At 57.8% G+C, this 19,515-nt stretch overlaps 7 protein-coding genes across 7 annotated transcripts; 3 read left to right on the forward strand and 4 right to left on the reverse strand.

Moving 5' to 3' along the window:
• Nucleotides 1-1,221: 1,221 nt before the first annotated feature.
• GMORB2_5072 (to ankyrin repeat and BTB POZ domain protein) lies at nucleotides 1,222-3,366 on the forward strand (the record flags this gene model as incomplete). Its single annotated transcript, XM_035467046.1, has 3 exons — nucleotides 1,222-1,443; nucleotides 1,526-1,574; nucleotides 1,715-3,366. 3 exons carry the CDS (start codon nucleotides 1,222-1,224, stop codon nucleotides 3,364-3,366), a joined length of 1,923 nt encoding a protein of 640 aa, XP_035323058.1.
• A 250-nt stretch (nucleotides 3,367-3,616) lies between these two features.
• On the reverse strand, nucleotides 3,617-6,234 carry GMORB2_5073 (choline kinase; the record flags this gene model as incomplete). The annotated part of the gene is made up of 3 exons (XM_035467047.1): nucleotides 3,617-4,369; nucleotides 4,471-5,837; nucleotides 6,099-6,234. The coding sequence occupies 3 exons, from the start codon at nucleotides 6,232-6,234 to the stop codon at nucleotides 3,617-3,619; spliced, it is 2,256 nt and encodes a 751-aa protein (XP_035323059.1).
• A 1,265-nt stretch (nucleotides 6,235-7,499) lies between these two features.
• GMORB2_5074 (Phosphatidyl synthase) lies at nucleotides 7,500-9,235 on the reverse strand (the record flags this gene model as incomplete). Its single annotated transcript, XM_035467048.1, has 3 exons — nucleotides 7,500-8,343; nucleotides 8,439-8,738; nucleotides 8,856-9,235. The coding sequence occupies 3 exons, from the start codon at nucleotides 9,233-9,235 to the stop codon at nucleotides 7,500-7,502; spliced, it is 1,524 nt and encodes a 507-aa protein (XP_035323060.1).
• A 560-nt stretch (nucleotides 9,236-9,795) lies between these two features.
• GMORB2_5075 (protein SCO1) lies at nucleotides 9,796-10,844 on the reverse strand (the record flags this gene model as incomplete). Its single annotated transcript, XM_035467049.1, has 3 exons — nucleotides 9,796-10,236; nucleotides 10,331-10,540; nucleotides 10,608-10,844. The coding sequence occupies 3 exons, from the start codon at nucleotides 10,842-10,844 to the stop codon at nucleotides 9,796-9,798; spliced, it is 888 nt and encodes a 295-aa protein (XP_035323061.1).
• Nucleotides 10,845-11,310: 466 nt separating this feature from the next.
• Nucleotides 11,311-12,835, forward strand: GMORB2_5076 (COMPASS component SPP1; the record flags this gene model as incomplete). Its single annotated transcript, XM_035467050.1, has 3 exons — nucleotides 11,311-11,420; nucleotides 11,628-12,172; nucleotides 12,261-12,835. 3 exons carry the CDS (start codon nucleotides 11,311-11,313, stop codon nucleotides 12,833-12,835), a joined length of 1,230 nt encoding a protein of 409 aa, XP_035323062.1.
• Nucleotides 12,836-13,467: 632 nt separating this feature from the next.
• Nucleotides 13,468-15,030, forward strand: GMORB2_5077 (ribosome assembly protein SQT1; the record flags this gene model as incomplete). The annotated part of the gene is made up of 1 exon (XM_035467051.1): nucleotides 13,468-15,030. The coding sequence occupies one exon, from the start codon at nucleotides 13,468-13,470 to the stop codon at nucleotides 15,028-15,030; it is 1,563 nt and encodes a 520-aa protein (XP_035323063.1).
• Nucleotides 15,031-15,490: 460 nt separating this feature from the next.
• Nucleotides 15,491-18,762, reverse strand: GMORB2_5078 (glycine dehydrogenase; the record flags this gene model as incomplete). Its single annotated transcript, XM_035467052.1, has 2 exons — nucleotides 15,491-15,546; nucleotides 15,639-18,762. 2 exons carry the CDS (start codon nucleotides 18,760-18,762, stop codon nucleotides 15,491-15,493), a joined length of 3,180 nt encoding a protein of 1,059 aa, XP_035323064.1.
• Between the last annotated feature and the right edge of the window lie 753 nt (nucleotides 18,763-19,515).

Consider the following 19,515-nt stretch of genomic DNA (forward strand, 5'->3'; position numbering starts at 1 on the left):
GGAGGGAGGGGATATCGTAAAGAGAGCGAGAGAGCGTGGAAGAGTAATTTGAAGCCGCTGTCGGTACGCGCAATTCCGGGCAGTGCCGCAGGTTCGAACGATAGAGAAGAAGGAAAGGAGGAAAGGAGGAGGGAGAAGTCGTTCTCGTAGACCCTGTCCGTAGCAAGAGAGAGGAGTGAAGGTCCTTGTGATCGTGATGTTTGGTATATTGACCTGCTGGGTTAGTCGAGCGGCGGATGAGCGGGAAGGGGGTTGATTCTGCAGTGATTGCAAGAAAGAAAGTTGGTAGCAAAGGAAGAGGAGAGAAGGGGAAGAAGAAGAAGAAGGAGGAGAAGGATATTATGGATTATGGAGTAGAATGCAAGGACCCATGTATCTTCTATTGGCCTGGACTCACTCACCTTTGGACCTTGTCTGCTAATACTCCGCTGGTGTGCGTGTGTCGTTGTAACCAAGCCGAAACCCAGCCAAGAAGAAGAACCCCCGGTCAGGCAGGATGTCCTAAAAGAACAACAGCTCATTCACGTTGCGGCCCGTTGCCCTGGCTAAAGGCGAGAGGCTAGCAGGTACTTTGAAAGTAAACAAATCTCCACCTGTGAGACTGTTGCCATGGAGATGAAAGGGATCCTCGTTGTGCACGCAGAAGGAGAATCGCCCCATTTTTATTTCCCGACACCGAGTCGGGATGACTTGTTCATTGCCTTATCGATAAAGAACCCCCCCCCCCGGTCCGTTGACCGTTTTCAACGTGGGGCAGGCTTGTCACATAACCCAAGCAAAAGCAAGCGAAAGCAAGCAAAAGCAAGCCAAAGGCAAGAAATGGAGAGAGGGAAAGGAAAGAAGGAAAAGAGAGACAGGACCCACCGACGCCACGGGACAGCGCTTCTTTGCCTTGCATCATCAGTGATAAGGCTAGATACCCTTTTTTTTTCTTTCTGTTCTGACGTCGTCTTCCACAATGGTCTTTGCTGATCATTGTGCTGTGATGTGCACTTCCGTAGCATAGAATTCGTTGTGTATCACATCTTGTGGATAAATCCTCTTCTCTTCCCTCCTCTTTTTTTTCTCTCTTTTTTTCTTCATCGTCCTTCCTTGTCCCGGCGGCGACTGCGTATATAACCCAGGCGAGGCTCTTTTGTGGTCCGGAACCCCGCCTTGGCCGTCGCCACCTCTACTCCATCACCCACCGGACGGGCCTCCCAAAGATTGAAGACGGCCATCATGGTTCTCACCAAACATCAGCTGGAGGGCGCTCTGGCGCAGGAGAGTATAATGATCAAGGCTGGCCAGCTAAAGGATGAGAACCCATTGGACACGAGCGAACAATTCGCCGAGTTCCTGATTGCCTGTCGCCACGGGGATCTGAGAAAGTGCCAGGAGCTCATCAACCTGGGTGTCAACATCAACGGCAAGGACCGTTTCGACTATACGCCGCTCATCATTGTACTCTGCTCTTCTCCCCCGATCGCCAGGCCTGGCAACATTTGGTGGCAGTGGCTGCTGACACGATGGAACTAAACGGCAGGCAAGCCTCTGCGGTCACTATGAGCTTGTACGACTACTCCTCGAGAGCGGTAAGCTGTCTACCAAACTGGGGGGTCCTGAATACGAAAGAAGAGAGCGGGAGGCAGGAAGGAAGAGGGGGGTTGGGGGGGAGGGGTCATGAAGAAAGAAGAAGAAGAAGAATATGATTCCTGACAAGAATCCAACCCAGGTGCCCTCGCCGAGCGCAACACCTTCCAAGGCGAACGGTGCATCTACAACGCCCTGAACGACCGCATCCGCAACCTCCTCCTCCAATACGACTTCTCCAAGTCGTCAGACCCCTACGTCTACTGGTCGACACACATATCTTCGCTCCTAACCAACAGCAACGGCAACGGCAGTACGTCATCCTCCTCCTCCTCCTCCTCCTCCTCCTCCTCACTGGCGGACATCGCCCTAGTAGCCGGTAACGACTCGTTCAACCTACACAAGTTCATCCTCGCCGCGCGCACTCCCTATTTCTATAAGAAACTCACGGCGCAGCCCGAGACGACCAGGTGGAACCTGTCACCCTCCATCCCCGTTGAGGCGTTCCACATCGCCCTGCGCTACGTGTACCTGGGCAATCTGCCGCGCGACCTGGTGGGACCGGGCAGCGCCGTGACGGAGGAGGACGTAGTCAGGGGCCTGGACAAGATCAGCAAGCAGCTCGAGATCGGCCAGCTGTGGGAGGCCATCCTGGCCGGCAACGACCGTCGTCTGGCCCGTCAGCGCTACCAGGACGAGGTGCAGAGGGCGAGGGCCCAGGTGGAGAGCTTCTTCAGGGACAAGGTCCTGGGACGCAAGATGGTCGTCGACACCGCCCGCGTCCCGGAGGTCAAGTGGAAGAGGGACAATTCCATCTTTGCCGACGTCCTCCTCCGGGCAGACGAACCCGTCATCGACGACGACGACGGCTACGAGAATCAGCAGGAAGAAGAAGTGGAGAAGAAGAACGTGCAGGGCATCCCGGTCGGCCCACAGCACGTCAGCGGTGCTAGCGACGAGTCTAGGAATCACCACCACCCCCGCAAATCGGTCCTGTACCCCGCGCACAAGACGATGCTCATCCGCAGCGAGTACTTTGAGCGCATGTTCTCCGGCGACTTCCTCGAGTCTCGCCAGTCCGACGATCTGCGCGTCGTAAAGGTCGACTGCACCCCCGACATCCTCGAGCTCATCCTCGCGTTCCTGTACACCGAGAGCACCGACGGCATCACCCTCGACCACGCCCTCGACCTCCTCTACGCCGCCGACATGCTCTTCCTCGACACGCTCAAGTCGAAAGCCGCCGTCGCCCTGTCCACGCTGGGCAACGGTGCCTCCCCAGACGTCGACCACACCAAGGTGGAGGTGGAGCCCGTCAACATCTACGACGTCATCCACGCAGCATGGGACCTGCAAGTCCAGCGCCTCGAGGAGTTCTCGGCCCGCTACCTGGCCTACCGCCTCGAAGACTACATTGACGATGAGGACTTCCACGACCTCATCCGCGAGAGCGCCTCCCGCCTACGAGCCCGCCAGGAGACGGATACCATCGAGCTGCTCGACGACATACGCTACTACCTGGACGAGAGGTTCCGTCTGCGCTTTGAAGATACCGGTCTCGAGGACGTCATGGATGGTCAGACCCCCGCTGTCCAACCTGGGTCCGAGGGTGAAGTTGCCGCTTCTGCTGCTGCTATCGCCTCAGACACTACTGCCCCACAAAAGGTCGACAAGGCCGCCAAAGGCAATGGAGAAGAGGAAGAGGACGACGAGTTCAAATCCGACGCTATAAACTATCAAGTCTTGCTTGGAAAGATTGATGATATGCTCGACCACCTCAAGCTGGATGCATAAACAAACAAACATATATATATATATATAGGAAACAAAATGAAGAAAAAGAAAAAAAGGTTCAAGAGAGAACCACACATACATTAAGCAGGAATGGAAGACTACGTACATACAAGCGTATATATATTAAAGAGCATTCCATATATACACAAGACATGTATCAGAAATAGAAAAATAAAGATAAAACCCCATTCATCTAACAAGAGGTTTGTCTATCACTTTCCTTTCTATACAATGACCTCTCCCCAGATGACTAGTGATCCACAATCTTGAGCTTCGCCCTCAGCGATTCGGGAAGCTCCTCAGGCTTGACGAGTCCCATCTGAACCATGTCACCCCAGAAAAAGGCCGCCCTGTCCTGCGCGTAGCTGAGATAGTCGAACTCGTCGGTGGGAGCCTCGCCGTCGTCTTTGTCGTCGTCGTCCGTCACCTCGTCAATCCTGGCCTGCACGACACCCCAGGCAACCCACATGGCGCTGTTGGCAGGCCTCCACATCCTCGTCTCGTCTAGGAGCTGGCGGATCTCCTTCTCCGTCTTCTCCTCCTCAGCCTTCTCGACAGCACCCCACCCGCCGGGCGGGGCCCGCGAGTCGAGCATGAAATCTACGATGGAGCTGCTCGATGTAGTGTGCTGTACCTGGGGCGGCTGCGGTTGCTGGGCAGGCGTGGCAGCGCCGGGGGTGGTGGTGTTGCTATCCTGGGGAGCCAGTCGGGGCGTGGAGCCGCCTGTGGGGTGGAAGTGAGGGCGGTGTTCGATGTAGGCCTTGACGAAGCGGCGCTGCTCCTCCAGAGTAGGGTACCCCGCCGGGGTGCAAGCCCAGGGTGTCTTGACGTCGTGGTAGTTGTAGGTCCACTCAGTGAAGTGGTTGGCAAACTCCTGACCGAGCATATTGGCGCCGGCGTATTCGAAGTCAATGACTATGAGCTGCTTGTGCTTGTTAGCCGGCTGGAGTAATGGCGACTTTTCGTCGTCGGGTTGGAAGCGGAGAATGTTTCCGTATTGTGTCTGCATCACCGAATAGTCAGTACACTGGCCGGTCTGTATGTGCACACACACACACACAGAGAGAGAGGGGGGGGGGAGAGAGCACGGAGCCGTCGTCTTACATCGTTGTGGGCAAATAAGAGGGATTCGTTGAGGCCTCCCCTGTCCTTGTAGTAATTATCTAGGTGGGCCCTGTACCGGTGCACAACGTCCTTGAACTGCGTCCAAGGCACTCCGCAGACGTATCCGTTGGCCTTCCACGAACTGGTAGCCGAATCGCGGCGTTGGCCGCTGCCGTCAGCAGCAGCTGCTTCGAACTGCTTGTCCAGGGCCGGGACGATGCTGCCGACATTATCCAGCCACTGGTCCCAATTCTTCCAGACACAAGGGCCAGCCTCCCTCTCCTGCGGCAGCAATTCTATACCTTGATGGAGTTCCCTCATGCGCTTGGCAATCTGCCTGGAGACTTCGGGGTCACGGAGGTCGCTGGGGGTGAGGGGCGAAGCGTTGAAGAACTGCTCGAAGCGGCCGTTGCGGAAGGTTCCCAGCAGGCGCGGGCCGATCTTCTTGCGCGCGAGGCGCTGCAAGACCTTGAGCTCGTTCTCGCGATCGATGAGGTTCTCGACCTGGGGGCCGTAGATGCGCAGCAGAACCTTTTGCGGGCGGGGTTTCCCCTCCTGGTGGGGGATATCGGCAGGCGGTGTGAGGACGTAGACGGCGTTGGTGAGGGCGCCGCTGAGGCGCTGGACGTCCATGGTCTCGCCGGTCTCGAGGGGGACACGACGCCAGCCCTTGAGCCTCAGGGTATGGGCAGCGCGCAGGATCTCGTTCTTGAAGGCTACCCATGCCTCGTAGTCACGCTGGGAGCGGTCGTCATCTCCGGTGTCGGATGGGGTTCCGGCCGCATAGGCGAGCGTCTTTGAGTTGTCGAGCCATACGTCGCAATCGGGGACGATGGCGTCGCCGTCATGGTAATCGGTGTCGGACGAGGCGGCGCGCTGCAAGGAGCCCATGCGCTTTCGTCGCGAGCGTGAGACCTTGGAAGAGAGATGGGCGGCAGATCCTAGACCCATCGATGACATCGAGTCTTCGAGGATCTGCTGCAGCTTCTCCAAGGAGATGTGGCTAGACTGGGAGTCGAGGGAGTCGGAGCGGGGACGGCGAGGGGGAGCGGTGGAATCCGACGACGTCGGGGGTGGGTCGTGTGGCTGGGAACTGCCGGATGTAGGATGCGGCCGAGACTTCTTCTTGCGATTGGAAATCTTCTTCTTCTCCCACTCGAGCCACTCGCCGACCTGGGCCAGCAGCTTTTCGCCGTAGTACTGCTGGCGATGGCTGTGTTCGCGGGAGGGGTACCCCGGTTCGTCTGCGGGACGCAGAGATGGCGATGGCTTGCCGCTCAGACGGCGACCGTGAGCGGCACGAAACTGTCTGACGGATACGTCGTCATCAAACGAGCTCTCGGTGGCAGGTTCGGAGATCTGGACGGCTGCAGGGGGAGAAGGTAACTGTAAGCCAACATGTCATAATCTGGGTGTGACGTTGGATGTGACGTGTGGGGCGAATGGAATTGGATGGCAATTGTCCCCTTGAGACACGTAGAGACAAAGCGGTTTGGTGCATATGCGCGGGTAGCTGAACTCTCTCAACTTGGAGAGGTCAAGGTATGTCTCAAGCCTATATACGGTGCCACATGTGGCAGACGTGAAAGACGGGGAAGGGGACGGGCACGCCAAAGTGTATATCATACCTTTGGAGGAGCCGTTGGCAGAAAGAGCCTTGTCGGCGTCATCTTCGTTTTTTAGAGCAGATCTGAGAGGTTGATGCTGCTGCTGCTGCTGCTCGGCGACGCCCGAGCCGTTGCTAGCCGCGCCGCTGGTAGGCATGGCGTAGGAAGGTGGACAGGAGGATGTGATGCGGTGAGAAGAGGAGGTTCGAGGGGCGGAACAGCAATGTTGAGCTGGCCCTTGGGGCGAGATGAGATGAGTGGTAAGATATCTGTTTATAGGAATCCTAGGTAGAGGGGCGATGTAGCAAGAGAGATGGAAGCCCAAAAAAAAAAAAAAAAACCACAAGACGTCAGAGCTGGGAAAGAAGTAGCGAAGAGATAAGACGGATGGACGGTCATGTGCTTTTTGTTTTTTAGCTCTGACCTCTTGAGGTAATATGGAGGGAAACAAGTTGGAAAGAGTCCCTTTTTGATGGCGGGGTGTTCTTTCCTCAACTTGCCCCTCCTCACCTTGCCCGCAGAGCACAAGCCAGCTGATAGCGATGGACCCCGGGGGGGTTGTTACGGTGTTACAGGTGTGCTAACTGTATTCAGCACTACATATAATAATCCGTACCTATGGACCATTACCTGTAATGCTCCGTTTTACTGTACGTACGGAATATATTGTCACCTAACTGCTAATAGTGGGGATAGTACGGATACTACTACAGCTGTAATCTGTAATCTGTAATGGTAAGTAGTGAATGCCTGGCTCCTAACTCGCACGACTCGGACTCCTGCATCACCACCATTAGGAGTAATACTACGGTACTACACTGCGTCATAGTCCGATGTGCCAGCCTATGAAATCGTGCATGATTGACCAGCCAAGTTCTTCTGTATGAGGAATATGCGGGTGCACACACGGATGATGCAACACCCTCTTTCCGCCCCCCCACAAGTCGTCTACCTCTGCCCCATGGAAAATCACATGTTTCTTGGTCGTCGAGGGAGTCAATCGGGTGCATATAGCACCAATATTACGAGTAAAGCTCCCTTCATCGACGGCAACTATTGGCAGGACAGAATTGGCAGTACCCCGTTGTAGTGGCAGCGTCGGGGTCAGAGTATCGTGGTCGTGGATTGTTGTACGATGTAATATACCAAACAGCAAATGTCACGACGACATCCACATGTGAAAGATTAAAGATGCACTGCCGATCCTCTCCCACATCACTGTCTGTACACCACATGATTCTTATGACCGGTATATAGTATATCATTGGTGAGCATTCATGCAAGAGGATCAACCACTTTATCTGATTTTTATTTTTATTTTCTGCATATGCGAAGACACCGATTCATTCGTATTCAAGACCTTCCCTTCTCTCTCTCTCTCTCTCCATCATGATCCAACCAATACTGTCCCATCTGAATCCCTCAATCCTTTGACAGACGATTCGGCAGGACCATCTCCCTGTCGACGTCGATACCCTCCTGCCTCATGGCCCAGACAATAGCATCGAGCACATCGTCCACAATGACAGCCGGCGTGACCCTGGGCTTCGGCTCAGCCTGCGTCTCCTCCCAGACCCCCGTGCGCACAAGGATGGGCACATACTCTGTGCCGTCCTGCGGGTGAAACTCCAGGGCGCCGCGAACGTCGCTCTCCGGGTTATCCCCGACCATGTAGACGCGACGCAAGGCCTTCTTCTCCTCTCCGGGCGCGGCCGCTGCCGTCCCGCGGAGCAGGCACTCGTGCGCGTACTCGTAGGTGATCTGCGACGGCTTACCCATATACTTGAACCGGAGCTCCCGACCACCCGACGCGACGGCCCACACCCCACGGAGGGCGTGGACAAAGGCCCCCGTGCCGAAGCGACTGATGGGATTCTCCGTCTTCCAGAGGAGGTCGAGGTTGGATACCCACACCTGCGGCTGGCCGTCTTGCTGCCAGCCGTTGTTGTCCGAGGAGCGGTCGCCGTTGAACTCGGACACGGTACCCAGGTATCCCCTGTGTGAGATGAGGAGGTCGTGGATGATCTGCGTCTCGAGAGCCCAGTCGCGTGGGTCGTTGAGGACGAAGATGTGGTCTATCCTCAGGTGGTTGCCCCGCTCGAGCTCGGCCTCGTCAAAGTCCAGCGAACCCCCCCGCCAGATCTTCGTCCCGTTAGGGAGTGGTTGTGCCTCGGCGTGCCCGTCAATCATCTTGGGTTCAAAGGGGAAAATGTCCGGGTAGTGTTGGATCAGGTCTGCTGCTGTGACTACGTTTTTGAAGCCGTACCTTTGTTTTTTGTTTTTCCGGCTCAGTCAGCCACAAGTATCGAGAGAGTAAAGGAGGGGGGATGGAACCAGGGGGAGGGAGAAAGGAGAGCTCACGCATTGGCAATATCCCTCGCCCGGCTCGGATCCAAACTGGTGACGTAAACAGTATCATTCCGCTTACTCTCCTCCTTGAATGTGCTGAGCGGCGTGTGCGACTGGATCACCCTCCCGTCCACCAGCTCTCCCGTCTTCAAGCCGACCTTCTTCTTGAGGCTGACGGCCTTTTGGTCCTCGGTAGTATTGCCCCCTCCATTAGTCAGGAAGAGATACCTTGTTGCCTGGTCGTGGCACAGACGGAGAGCCTCCTGTGCTCCACTGATGGTTTGGTTGCCTTTATGTAAGACGCCATCACAGCTGGGAGGCATGTCAGCAGTGCTAATTGCTTTTTTTTGGGTTCCTTCCTCAAAAAAACGCGATTTTCAAAAAGGGGGGAGAGGGGGGAAGGAAGATGCTAATTGAGGTGAAACCCACTCAAACAAGAATCCAAAATTCTCTGCCAACTTGTTGGCCTCGGCCGTGAATGGAGCCGCCGAGGGAGCAGCGAGACGTGACGTCGTCGTCGTCGTCGTCGCCGCCGTCGCCGTCGTAGGCTTATCAGTAGTCCCCTTGGCAGTATGATCCCTCTTGACAAACGCAAAATCAAAGTAGTCACCAGGATCGTCATCGGCAGCATCGCTCTTGAACAGGGCTAGCCGAGTCGTTTTGAACCCACGCACCGCTGCGGGCGCCGTGCACCGCGTCCTGGACAAGGCGTTATTGGTGCTGCCGTGCCATAGCTGTGCTGAGCGCGGTGCGCGGAGTATCGATCGCTGGGCGGCGGCGGTGCCACCCAATAACCTGGATGAAGACATCATGGTTGCTTCCCTTGACTCGGAACTGTCCAGTTCGGATTCACCGGTACATTTCTCCGTTTCCGAAGAGGAAGAAGATGTGTGTATGTACAGATGGCAAGTTTTGAGGTTGTGAGAGCAGGGGGGTGGGGTGGTGACCGGAGGTCAAGATGAATCGATGAACATACATTGGTCCAGGGTCCTCTGTCCTGCTCGTCGGATAATCTCGCTTCAGCGGTCCGGATTGATACAGGGCCGTTCCGCAACGTCGCTCCAAGAACCGAGTGACAGCATACGCAAACAGACATATACACACACACATATATATATACATAAAGAGCAGTGGGAAACATCAATCGCTCGGTTACTCCGTAGATTTCACATATATAAATCAATTGGGACGAGATGCATGTCAATGGTAGAGATGGTGAGGTACAGAAATATGTTTTGGTAATACACTGTGAAGGGAGAGTATGGTACAAAAGCTCGCCATCGTACATATAGCCACCAGTACACACACGCACACCCTTCCTCTCTCTCCTCATCTGCTTCTCTCCATGATATGTATACAGCCTACCCCTCTATTCCAACTTGTTACTGCCACTTCCTCTCCACTCCCGCATGTGGCCGGTTATGATCTTGGCAGCCTCCTCGGGGGAGTGCTGCCTGCCGAGGGCCTCGACAAAGTCGCCATCGGGGTCCATCAGGTAAAAGTAGATGGAGTGGTCGACGAGGTAGTCTTGGCCCGGCTTGACGTTCTGCGGGGTACTGAAGTAGACGCGGTACTTCTTGCACAGATCCTTGATCTGGTCGTAGGTGCCGGTGAGGCCGACAAAGGACGGGTGGAACTCGGCCAGGTAGCTCTTGAGGGACTTGGGGTCGTCTCGGGCCGGGTCGCAGGTGACGAAGATGGGCAGGAGCGTGTTGGCCGGCATCTTCTCCTCCACCAGGTCGAGCATGCGGGCCATCTTGTCGAGTTCCTCGGGGCAGATGTCGGGGCAGCGCGTGAAGCCAAAGTAAACCTAGCGAGTGATCGGGGTCAGAGACAAGTTGCCGTCGGAAGAAGATAGGATGAGAAGGGTGAGGGGGGGGTGGGGGATGACGGTGAGCGCGTACCAGAGAATACCTGCCCTTCATCTTTTCGCTGGAAAAGGGCTTGCCATCCTGGTCAATCAGCTCAAACGGTCCTCCGACCTTGGGCCGTCCCACGCCCTTGGACGCCTCCGCTATCCTCCTCTTCTGCATGCGCTCCTTTTCGAATTCAAAGTACCACATCAGACCGGCGCAAGTCGAGACAAACAGAACTCCTGCTTTCCACGAAAAGGGCTACACGCACTTGGTCAGCAGACAACCAGCTATGGAAGGAAAGAGAGAGCGATGGAGTCGAGCATACACCAGTGCTGTAGCGGCTCTTGGCCTGCTGGACCGTCTTGAATTTGGACCTCCTCTGCATTATGGGCTGCGGCTGTCTAGACTGCTGCATCATCAGGGAGCGCGGGACCGTGGGCCGCATCTGCTTGGACTGCATGGCGCTGCTAGAGTAACACCGCTGGCATTGTCGGCTGGCCGGCGCCACCATGCGAGCAGCGAGGCTCGCCACGGTCCTCGGGGGGACAAGACCTTGCGACATGGTTGTCGGCGGGTGGGTTTTGTCGTTGGTGGACAGCGAGAAGATGGGAAAGAGGAAAAATCGGCGACGTATGATTTAGTTCCCTGGTTCGTAACGTCGCCCTCTCTGCTCTGTCTGGCTTGAGACCCACCCGCCGTAAATTTACCGTGGTTGTATGACTCAGCACATCCGCGTTTTCTCATTAGACGCGTCGGTGAAACTCATCATTATATGTTACAAAACTGGGGTCATGAATTCAATATATCAATTGGCATCTCTTGAACTATCATTCATTTTTAGATCGGGAAGACCTGTCTTCAAGAGGGAAACCCCATAAGCCAAGGAAATACTGCTGGGTGGATGTCTGCTCTTATATGAACCTCGAAGCCTCGTGTTTTTTTTTCCGGTCCCTCGCTCCCTCTCTCTATCGCTCATCTCACGTACGGGATAAGGGCATAATTCACCTGGTCTGCTCCTTTAAGCGGCAATGGAGGGCTCGTCACCAGCCGGCGAGCAGCCAGCTCGCCTCATCAAGAGCGAAGTCGCTACCACCACTACCCCTATCGAGCCACCCAATTCCGGCAGCAGCAAGACTCCGTCCGCCACATTTGCCACTGACGGCGTCAGCAGCAAGAAGAAGAGCGTCACCCCGGCAGGCAAGAAGCCAGCATCGACAGCGGGCAAGAAACCCAAGTCATCATCGTCATCAGCATCATCATCATCAGCATCCGCAGCGACAGCAGTGCCGGGGCTCAAAAAGGGTGGTCCCAGGGAAGCCAAACGTCTAGCCAAGAGTGCTGCCAGTGCTGCTGCTGGCGGCGACGAGGCCATGATGATGGAGGACGGGTCGGACGAGTCGGACAATGGGCCGTACTGTCTGTGCCGAGGTCCCGACGACCACAGGTGGATGATCTGCTGCGAGAGGTGCGAGGACTGGTTTCACGGGGAGTGCATCAACCTCGACAAGAGCATAGGAGAGTCTCTGATTGAGAAGTTTGTCTGCCCCAACTGCACGACGGAGAGCGTGTCGACCATCTACAAGAAGACCTGCTCGCTCCCCTCGTGCAGGAAGCCGGCGCGCATAGCGCTGGGTGGCAGCGCGGGGAGCACCGAGCAGAGCGTCTTCTGCTCAGACGAGCACACCCAGGCCTGGTGGGAGCATATCCTGGCGCGCATGCCCAGGGACAGGTCAAGGACAGGCCTCACGGATCAGCTGACGCAGGAGGAGTTCATGGCCCTGCTCAGCAGTGGACTCGCAACCATCGGGTCCGACGGCATGCTGCGGCTGGCCACGATGCCCTTTCAGGATGGCGCACAGCTTCTCGACAAGGCGGAGGGGTCAGCAGATGGTATGTCGCTCTCTCTCCTTCTGGTCTTCATCTCTAGCTACGGCAGACGTGTTTCGAGAGCGATCCGTGCTGACCGTGTGTGGAGCAGACCCCATGCTGCAAATCATGACAGAAGAGGAGCGGTCTTTCCTCGACAGCTCCGCCAGTTCCCGCTACCAGCTCGCCCAGGAGATGCTCCTGTGCGACCACATGATCACGCTGATCGAGCTCGCGCAGAAGCGCCGCCGCGCCGCCATAGACGCCGGTCGCATAGGCGACGACATTTGCGGCTACGACGACCGTCTCGACACTATATCAGCCCGCGACGCCTTTGCCGCCTTTGTCAAGAGTCCCGAGGGTGAGACTGTGTTCCGGGACCAGCATCTCGGGAACCCGCCGGCGCCACCCGGCCAAAGCAACGCTGATTCCACCGAAGACGGCGGCGGCGTCGGAGATGACGACGATGATGGTATGACGCGCGGGATGTGCACGCGCAAACGCTGCAAGGCGCATTCCGGATGGCAAAAGATGCTGGTCTTTGGTGTCAAGTACCAGATTCGCGAATTGGCTGAACAGGCTTCCGAGGTCAGCGATGAGGAGCGCGTCGTCAAGGAGGCTGCTACGGAGCGCTGGAGGAGGAAGGAGGCTGAGAGGAATTGGGTCGAGGTCATTGATGGATGTTGATGTTGACGAGTCCCTCTCCTCTGAATGAAGCGGGCGATTTGTCTACATCTGGGAGAGGCGCTCAGGAGTCATGTACGAGTCTGATTTCTCTGACGGCAACTCACTTCTACACATACGGGCTAGATCCAATGGCCGTACCACGAAGCACATTTATGAATGAAAGAAGAGTACAAAATGTACTGATATGCCATCTTCCCAGTTCGAGATCGTCTAATGGGCAGGCTTGTCTCCGTTCAAGTGAATTTGGTGGGGCCTAGGGCCCATGACGAAACTAATTAAAAAGTCAGCGGCAGAGTAAAATAAAAAGGAAGGGAAAAATACTGCCCCGCAGTCAGAAGAAGAAAAAGCAGTCTGCCCCTCCATCTGGATTTTTCTTTTCCTGAACTCCAAGAGATTTACTAATCTGAGGCGAGAAAGTTGCTTATCAAGCACTTCTTTCTTCTCTCCTTCACCTCTATAATTTTTTCCCCCTCTTGTTATAATACTACTTCCATCTACCCCTTCTTCCATACCACCGAGGAGAACACGACCCAACAGAACTGAATATAACCAAAAAGGTGGGGAGAAAAAAAATAAAGGGAAGGGGAAACCACTTAAACGGAGACGCAGGGGGAAAAAAGACGAAAGCAGCCATGTCTCACCAAAACGGACGAGAAGAAGATCTAGACGATATGCTCGCGGCCGACGAGGCAGCCGAGGAGATTGAGCAGGGCGACGACATAGCCATGGACTCCGAGGAGGACGGCGACGGCGGCGGCGACGACGACGACGACGACGACGGCAACGGCGGCCAGGAAGAGCTCGTGCTTCACAACGACTCGATCGGCTACTTCGACGAGCCGCAGGACTCTCTCTTCTCGATCGCGCAGCACCCCATTCACTCGTCCCTCGTGGCCGTCGGAGGCGCGGCCGGGTCGGACGAGGACGCCCCGGGCGCGGGCTTCATCGTGGACACGTCCTCGGCGCCGTCGCGGCCGGTGCTGCCGGCCAGCTACGCGGCGGACCCGGCGTCGGCGTCGGGCGGGTCGGCTCAGGGGCAGCACCAGCTCAAGAGCCTCTTCTCCATCGAGGGCCACACCGACTCGATCAACGCTCTGACGTGGACGCTCCCGCACGGCGAGGTGCTCGTCAGCGGCGGGCTGGACGGGCGGATACGCGCCTGGAGGACGGAGGTCCGGCCGGGCGAGGGCGTGAAGGTGTCTCTCATCGGCGAGGCCGAGGAAGTGCCCGAGGTGAACTGGCTGCAGGCCTGCCCGTCGCCGGCCAACCCCAACACCGTCGCGCTCGGCGCGTCCGACGGCTCCGTGTGGGTGTACACCATCGACCCGACCGACGAGGCCAACCCGCTGCAGATCGTGCAGTCGTACTTCCTGCACACCATGCCCTGCACGGCCGGCTGCTGGACGCCCGACGGCCAACTCCTGGCCACCGTGTCCGAGGACAGCAGCCTGTACGTCTGGGACGTGTGGGGCCAGGCCGCCGCCAGGGGTCTCACCGCCGGCGGCGACGGCGGCACCACGGTCGTCTCCCAGACGGGCGAGGACCAGCGCTTCGAGGTCCCGGGCGGCCTGTACTCCGTCGCCGTCGACCCCAAGGGCGGCTTCGTCGCAGCCGGCGGCGCCGGCGGCGTCATCAAGATCGTCTCCCTCCCCCGCCTCACCCCTCCGACCCAGTCCAGGTCCCAGGCCCGCGGCGCCCAGCGCGGCAACAAGGCCTCGTCCGACTCCGCGGGAGGGCAGATCCTCGCCTCCCTGCAGGCCCAGTCCGACAGCGTCGAGTCCCTCGCCATCTCCATGACCAGCGCCAGCCCCCCGACCGTCCTGCTGGCCGCTGGCTCCGTCGACGGCTCCATCTGTGTCTACGACGCCACCCGCCGCTTCGCCGTCAGGAGGCACCTCGTCGGCGCCCACGAGGAGCACTCCGTCGTAAAGGTCGAGTTCGTCCGTGACTCGTGGCTCCTCACCAGCTGCGGCATGGACGGTGTCGTCCGCCGCTGGGATCTGCGCGGCAGCGCCGTCTCCGGCCCCGGCGCCTCCTCCGGTGCCGGCACCGACAACGCCGGCCTGTTGAAGGAGTGGAGGGGTCACCGTGGTGACGGTGAAGGGGGCGGCGTCCTCGGCTTCGTCCAGGGCGAGACCGGCTCTAGGATAATCACGGCTGGTGATGATAGTATTGCCCTTGTGTTCGAGGCTTAGTGGGATTTTCAGAGAGCAAATTTAACGAGAAGAGCGCTTTTTTTTATATATAACAAAATACCACATGGATGGCACGAATCAATTGCATCCTCTGCTCATGATATTTTCATGAGAAAGTACGGCTGTATGAATCGCAAAAGTCTCAATGCAAGGGTCTCTATTCTACCCTAATCATGCCGACATACCCTGATTTCTATTCATCCTCTTCCTCTTCTCTGGCATAAATGTTAAAAACAATATTTTCATGTCATGTTATATTGTAGCCATCCCTTCCAAAGGGGAGGAAGGGGAGGCCACAGCTGCCAAAAATAAAAACGCCCAGCTTAAAAACGATTTGTTAAAAATCGAATTTTTTTGTTTAATCCGCCTGAACATGAATCCAAAAACAAAACAAAAATTCAAGTAATAGTGATATATAAGAGAGAAAGTGTGTGAGAAATAACGTCTGGTTGTCCCCCTTTTATGTAGTGTCCTCGACGGGAGGGCACGTGCAGAAAAGGTTAGTGTCACCGTAGGCTATTGAATATTGTTAGCAGTTGTTCTTGTTGGGAGAGGGGGGGGGGGGCTGATGAAGAGAACAGAGAAGAGAAAAAAAGAGAGAAACTCACTATCATCCGCACGTCCAACCGTAGGCCAAAACTTCTTCTCGATCAGGTACGGGAGCGGGTAGGCCGCCTTCTCACGAGAGTAAGGACGGTCCCACTTGCCCTCGCCGTCGCCGCGGATGAGATCAATCTGCGGGTGGGGCGCCATCTTGAGGACGTTGCCCTCGCGGGGCTGCTTGCCCTCCTCAATCTCGCGGATCTCTTGGCGGATGCTGATGAGGGCGTCGGCGAAGCGGTCGAGCTCCTCCTTGCTCTCAGACTCGGTGGGCTCGATCATCAGCGTGCCCGGGACGGGCCAGCTCATGGTGGGCGAGTGGAAGCCGTAGTCCTGGAGTCGCTTGGCGATGTCAGCCACCTCGATGCCGGCCGTCTTGCCAAAGGGCCGGGCGTCGATGATGAACTCGTGGGCGCACCGACCCTGGGCGTTGGTGTAGGCCACCGTGTAGTGGTCCTTGAGGCGGGCGAGGAGGTAGTTGGCGTTGAGGAGCGCCGTCTTGGTGGCCTTGAGGAGCCCCTCGTCGCGCATCAGGCGGATGTACGCCCAGCTGATGGGCAGGATGCTGGCGCTGCCGAACTTAGCGCTCGTCACGTACCGCGTCGCCTCCTGCAGCATCGGCTGGAGATGGCTCTTGACCGCGATGGGGCCGACGCCCGGGCCGCCGCCGCCGTGGGGGATGCAGAACGTCTTGTGCAGGTTCAGGTGGCAGACGTCGGCGCCCAGGCCGCCGGGCGAGGTGAGGCCGATCTGCGCGTTCATGTTGGCGCCGTCCATGTAGACCTGGCCGCCGTGCTGGTGGACGATGTCGCATACTTCGCGCACGCCCGGCTCGAAGATGCCGTAGGTCGACGGGTAGGTGATCATGATGGCGCCCAGCTGGTCGGCGTACTTGGCGCACTTCTCTTTGAGGTCCTCGATGTCGAGGTTGCCCGTGTCGGCGATGCACTTGATGGGGACGGTGCGCATGCCGGCCATGGCGGCCGAGGCGGGGTTGGTGCCGTGGGCCGAGACGGGGATCAGGCAGATGTCGCGCTGCGTGTCGCCCCGCGTCTCGTGGTACTTGCGGATGACGCGCAGTCCGGCGTACTCGCCCTGGGCGCCGGAGTTGGGCTGGATCGACGTGGCGTCCATGCCGGTGAGGCTCGACAGCTGCTGGCACAGAGAGGCGATGACGTCGGCGTAGCCCTCGGTGAAGGCGTCGCCGGCCAGGGGGTGCATGTTGGCGTTCTTGTCGACCGTGATGAGCTCCAGCTGGCTGGTGCCGTTGAGCTTCATGGTGCACGAGCCGAGCGGGATCATCGAGTGCACCTGCGACAGGTCCTTGGACTGCAGGTGGTGGATGTAGCGGAGCATCTCCGTCTCGCTGTGATACGTGTTGAAGACCGGGTGCGTCAGGTATTCGGACTCGCGCTTGACCTCGGCGGGGATGGAGCGGCGGAGCTCGTCGGACGTCTGCGCGTAGCCCTCCTGCCAGAAGTTCTTGGCCGTCTGCAGGTAGTAGGCGCTCTCGTTCTTGGGGGCGTGGGCCCGGAGGGAGCCGACGATGCGCCTGTACAGGGCGGGGGTCAGGTTCTCCGACACGGAGAAGGAGATGGTCCCCCTCTCTGTGGAGTTGACGCCCACGCCCCTCGAGTTCAGGTCGCTGAGGAGGGCCAGGCGGCGGGCCTCGTCGAGACCCTGGAGGGTGACGGTATCGGACAGGACGAGGCCTTCGGGCTGCAGGGGCGATCCGGGAGCCTTGTATCCAAAGTACAGGGCAGCCTTCTGGATCATGCGGGCGCCGCGGAGGTTCTCGAGGGCCTTGGCGCGGAGCTGGGCGGGGCCGTGGTAGATGGCGTACATGGCGGCCATGTTGGCCAGGAGCGCCTGGGCGGTGCAGACGTTGCTGGTGGCCTTCTCGCGGCGGATGTGCTGCTCACGCGTCTGGAGGGCCAGACGGAGGGCGGGGCGGCCCAGACGGTCCTTGGTGACGCCGACCAGGCGACCGGGGATCCTGCGCTTGTTGGCCTCCTTGGTGGCGAAGAAGGCGGCGTGGGGGCCGCCACCACCGAGGGGGACACCGAACCGCTGCGAGTTGCCAAAGGCGATGTCGGCGCCCCACTCGCCGGGCGGGGTGAGGATGGTCAGGGCCGACAGGTCGGTGGCGGCGCTGAGCTGGGCGCCGAGCTCGTGGACGGCGTCGGCGATTGGGCGGAAGTTGTCGACGTTGCCGTCGGTGTCGGGGTACTGGACCATGGCACCGACGAGGTCCTGACCGAGCTCCTTGAGCTTGCCGGGGGCGTCGGGGGAGGACAGGTCCATCTGCTTGACGGTGATGCCGAAGCCCTGGGCGCGGTGCTCGAGGACGCCAACGGTGGTGGGGTTGACCTTGTCGGAGACAATATACGTCTTGTCCTTCCTCTTCTGGCGCGAGCCGGGCAAGGTGTTGTAGGACATGAGCATGGCCTCGGCACCGGCGGTGCCCTCGTCGAGCAGACTGGCGTTGGCGACGGGCAGGCCGGTCAGGTCGGAGACCATGGTCTGGTAGTTGAGCAGCGACTGCAGACGACCCTGGCTGATCTCGGCCTGGTAGGGCGTGTAGCTGGTGTACCAGGCCGGGCTCTCGAGGATGTTGCGCTTGATGACGGCGGGCGTGTGGACGGGGTAGTAGCCCTGGCCAATCATCCAGTCCATCTTCTTGTTCTTCTCGACCAGGTAGGTGAAAGCGGGCAGCAGACGCTCCTCGCTCATGAACGACTCCCTGGCGATGCGCTCGGTGGGGGGCTGGATGACGTCCTTGGGGACCACCTGGGCCACGAGGTCGTCGAGCCCGCTGCCGGCACCGACGACGCGGAGCATCTCCTCCACGTCGCTGTCGCGGGGGCCGATGTGCCTGGTGTGGAAGTCGACCCAGGGCGGAGTGTTCTTGAAGAGGATATCACGCATCTCGTCGCAGTACACCTTGACCCTAGGGTCGGGCGTGCTGCCACCAGCCTCGTCGTGGACATGACGACGGCTCACCAGCGAGACGACGGGTGCGCGGGCGACAGCAGAAGCGGCAGCAGCCGAGCGTCCTACACGGGCACCCAGAGTCACCGATGATGTCGACGAGAGGGCGAGACCTCGGACGCTGGCCAATCGAGAAGCCATTGTTCTTTTCTTTTTTTTCTTTCTTCTTCGTGCGTGCCTCCTCTCTCTCTCTCTTGCGTTGTGTTCGATTCGGGAAAGATGGAAGAGAACAGAACAAAATAAGATAAAAGAAGCAGTATAGGCCAATTGACTCGGTGCGTGCCCACGCAATTGCACACACGAGAAGGGTGAGAAGACAGTCAAGCAGAACAAGCTTCCCACGGCCAATATCTACATACGAGGAAGGTTCGGCGTAGAGGAGGTGGAGGAGGAGTGAGGGACGGGAAAAGAAGGAGAGAAGAAAGGAAGAAGGAGGGGGGGAAGGTGGTTTGACGGCAGTGCGGTACAGCAAGCCGAGAGTTCTACTGTTCGGCTACTATCCGTAGCGGTTTCGGTCGGTGAATACATGTGCACTTTTTTTTTTTTTTTCTTCTTTTTTTTTTCTTCTTTTTTTTTTCCCAGAGCAGAGAGACGTCAGGGTACGTACCTTATCGGAAGCAAAGGAGGACCTGGAGGGACAAGACCTGGAGGGACAAGAAGGAATGGACCCTGGACATTGTCACGTCGGTGAGAAACTCACGCCACTAACTAAAAGCGATAATCTTATCGGACGGCTACCGAGCCGACGGTACGGGATATCTATTCATGTATTTATCGTTGCGATTGCACAGTACGGGGGGCTACACTTACCTATACGTACTAACTAATAGTATCTGTAGCTACCAGTATCAGTCGTCTTCGTATTGTCCTGATAGTGACGAATCCGGGCTCCGT

The sequence above is a fragment of the Geosmithia morbida genome (assembly GCF_012550715.1).
Source record: "Geosmithia morbida isolate 1262 chromosome Unknown scaffold_3, whole genome shotgun sequence".
Taxonomy (NCBI): Eukaryota; Fungi; Ascomycota; class Sordariomycetes; order Hypocreales; family Bionectriaceae; genus Geosmithia; species Geosmithia morbida.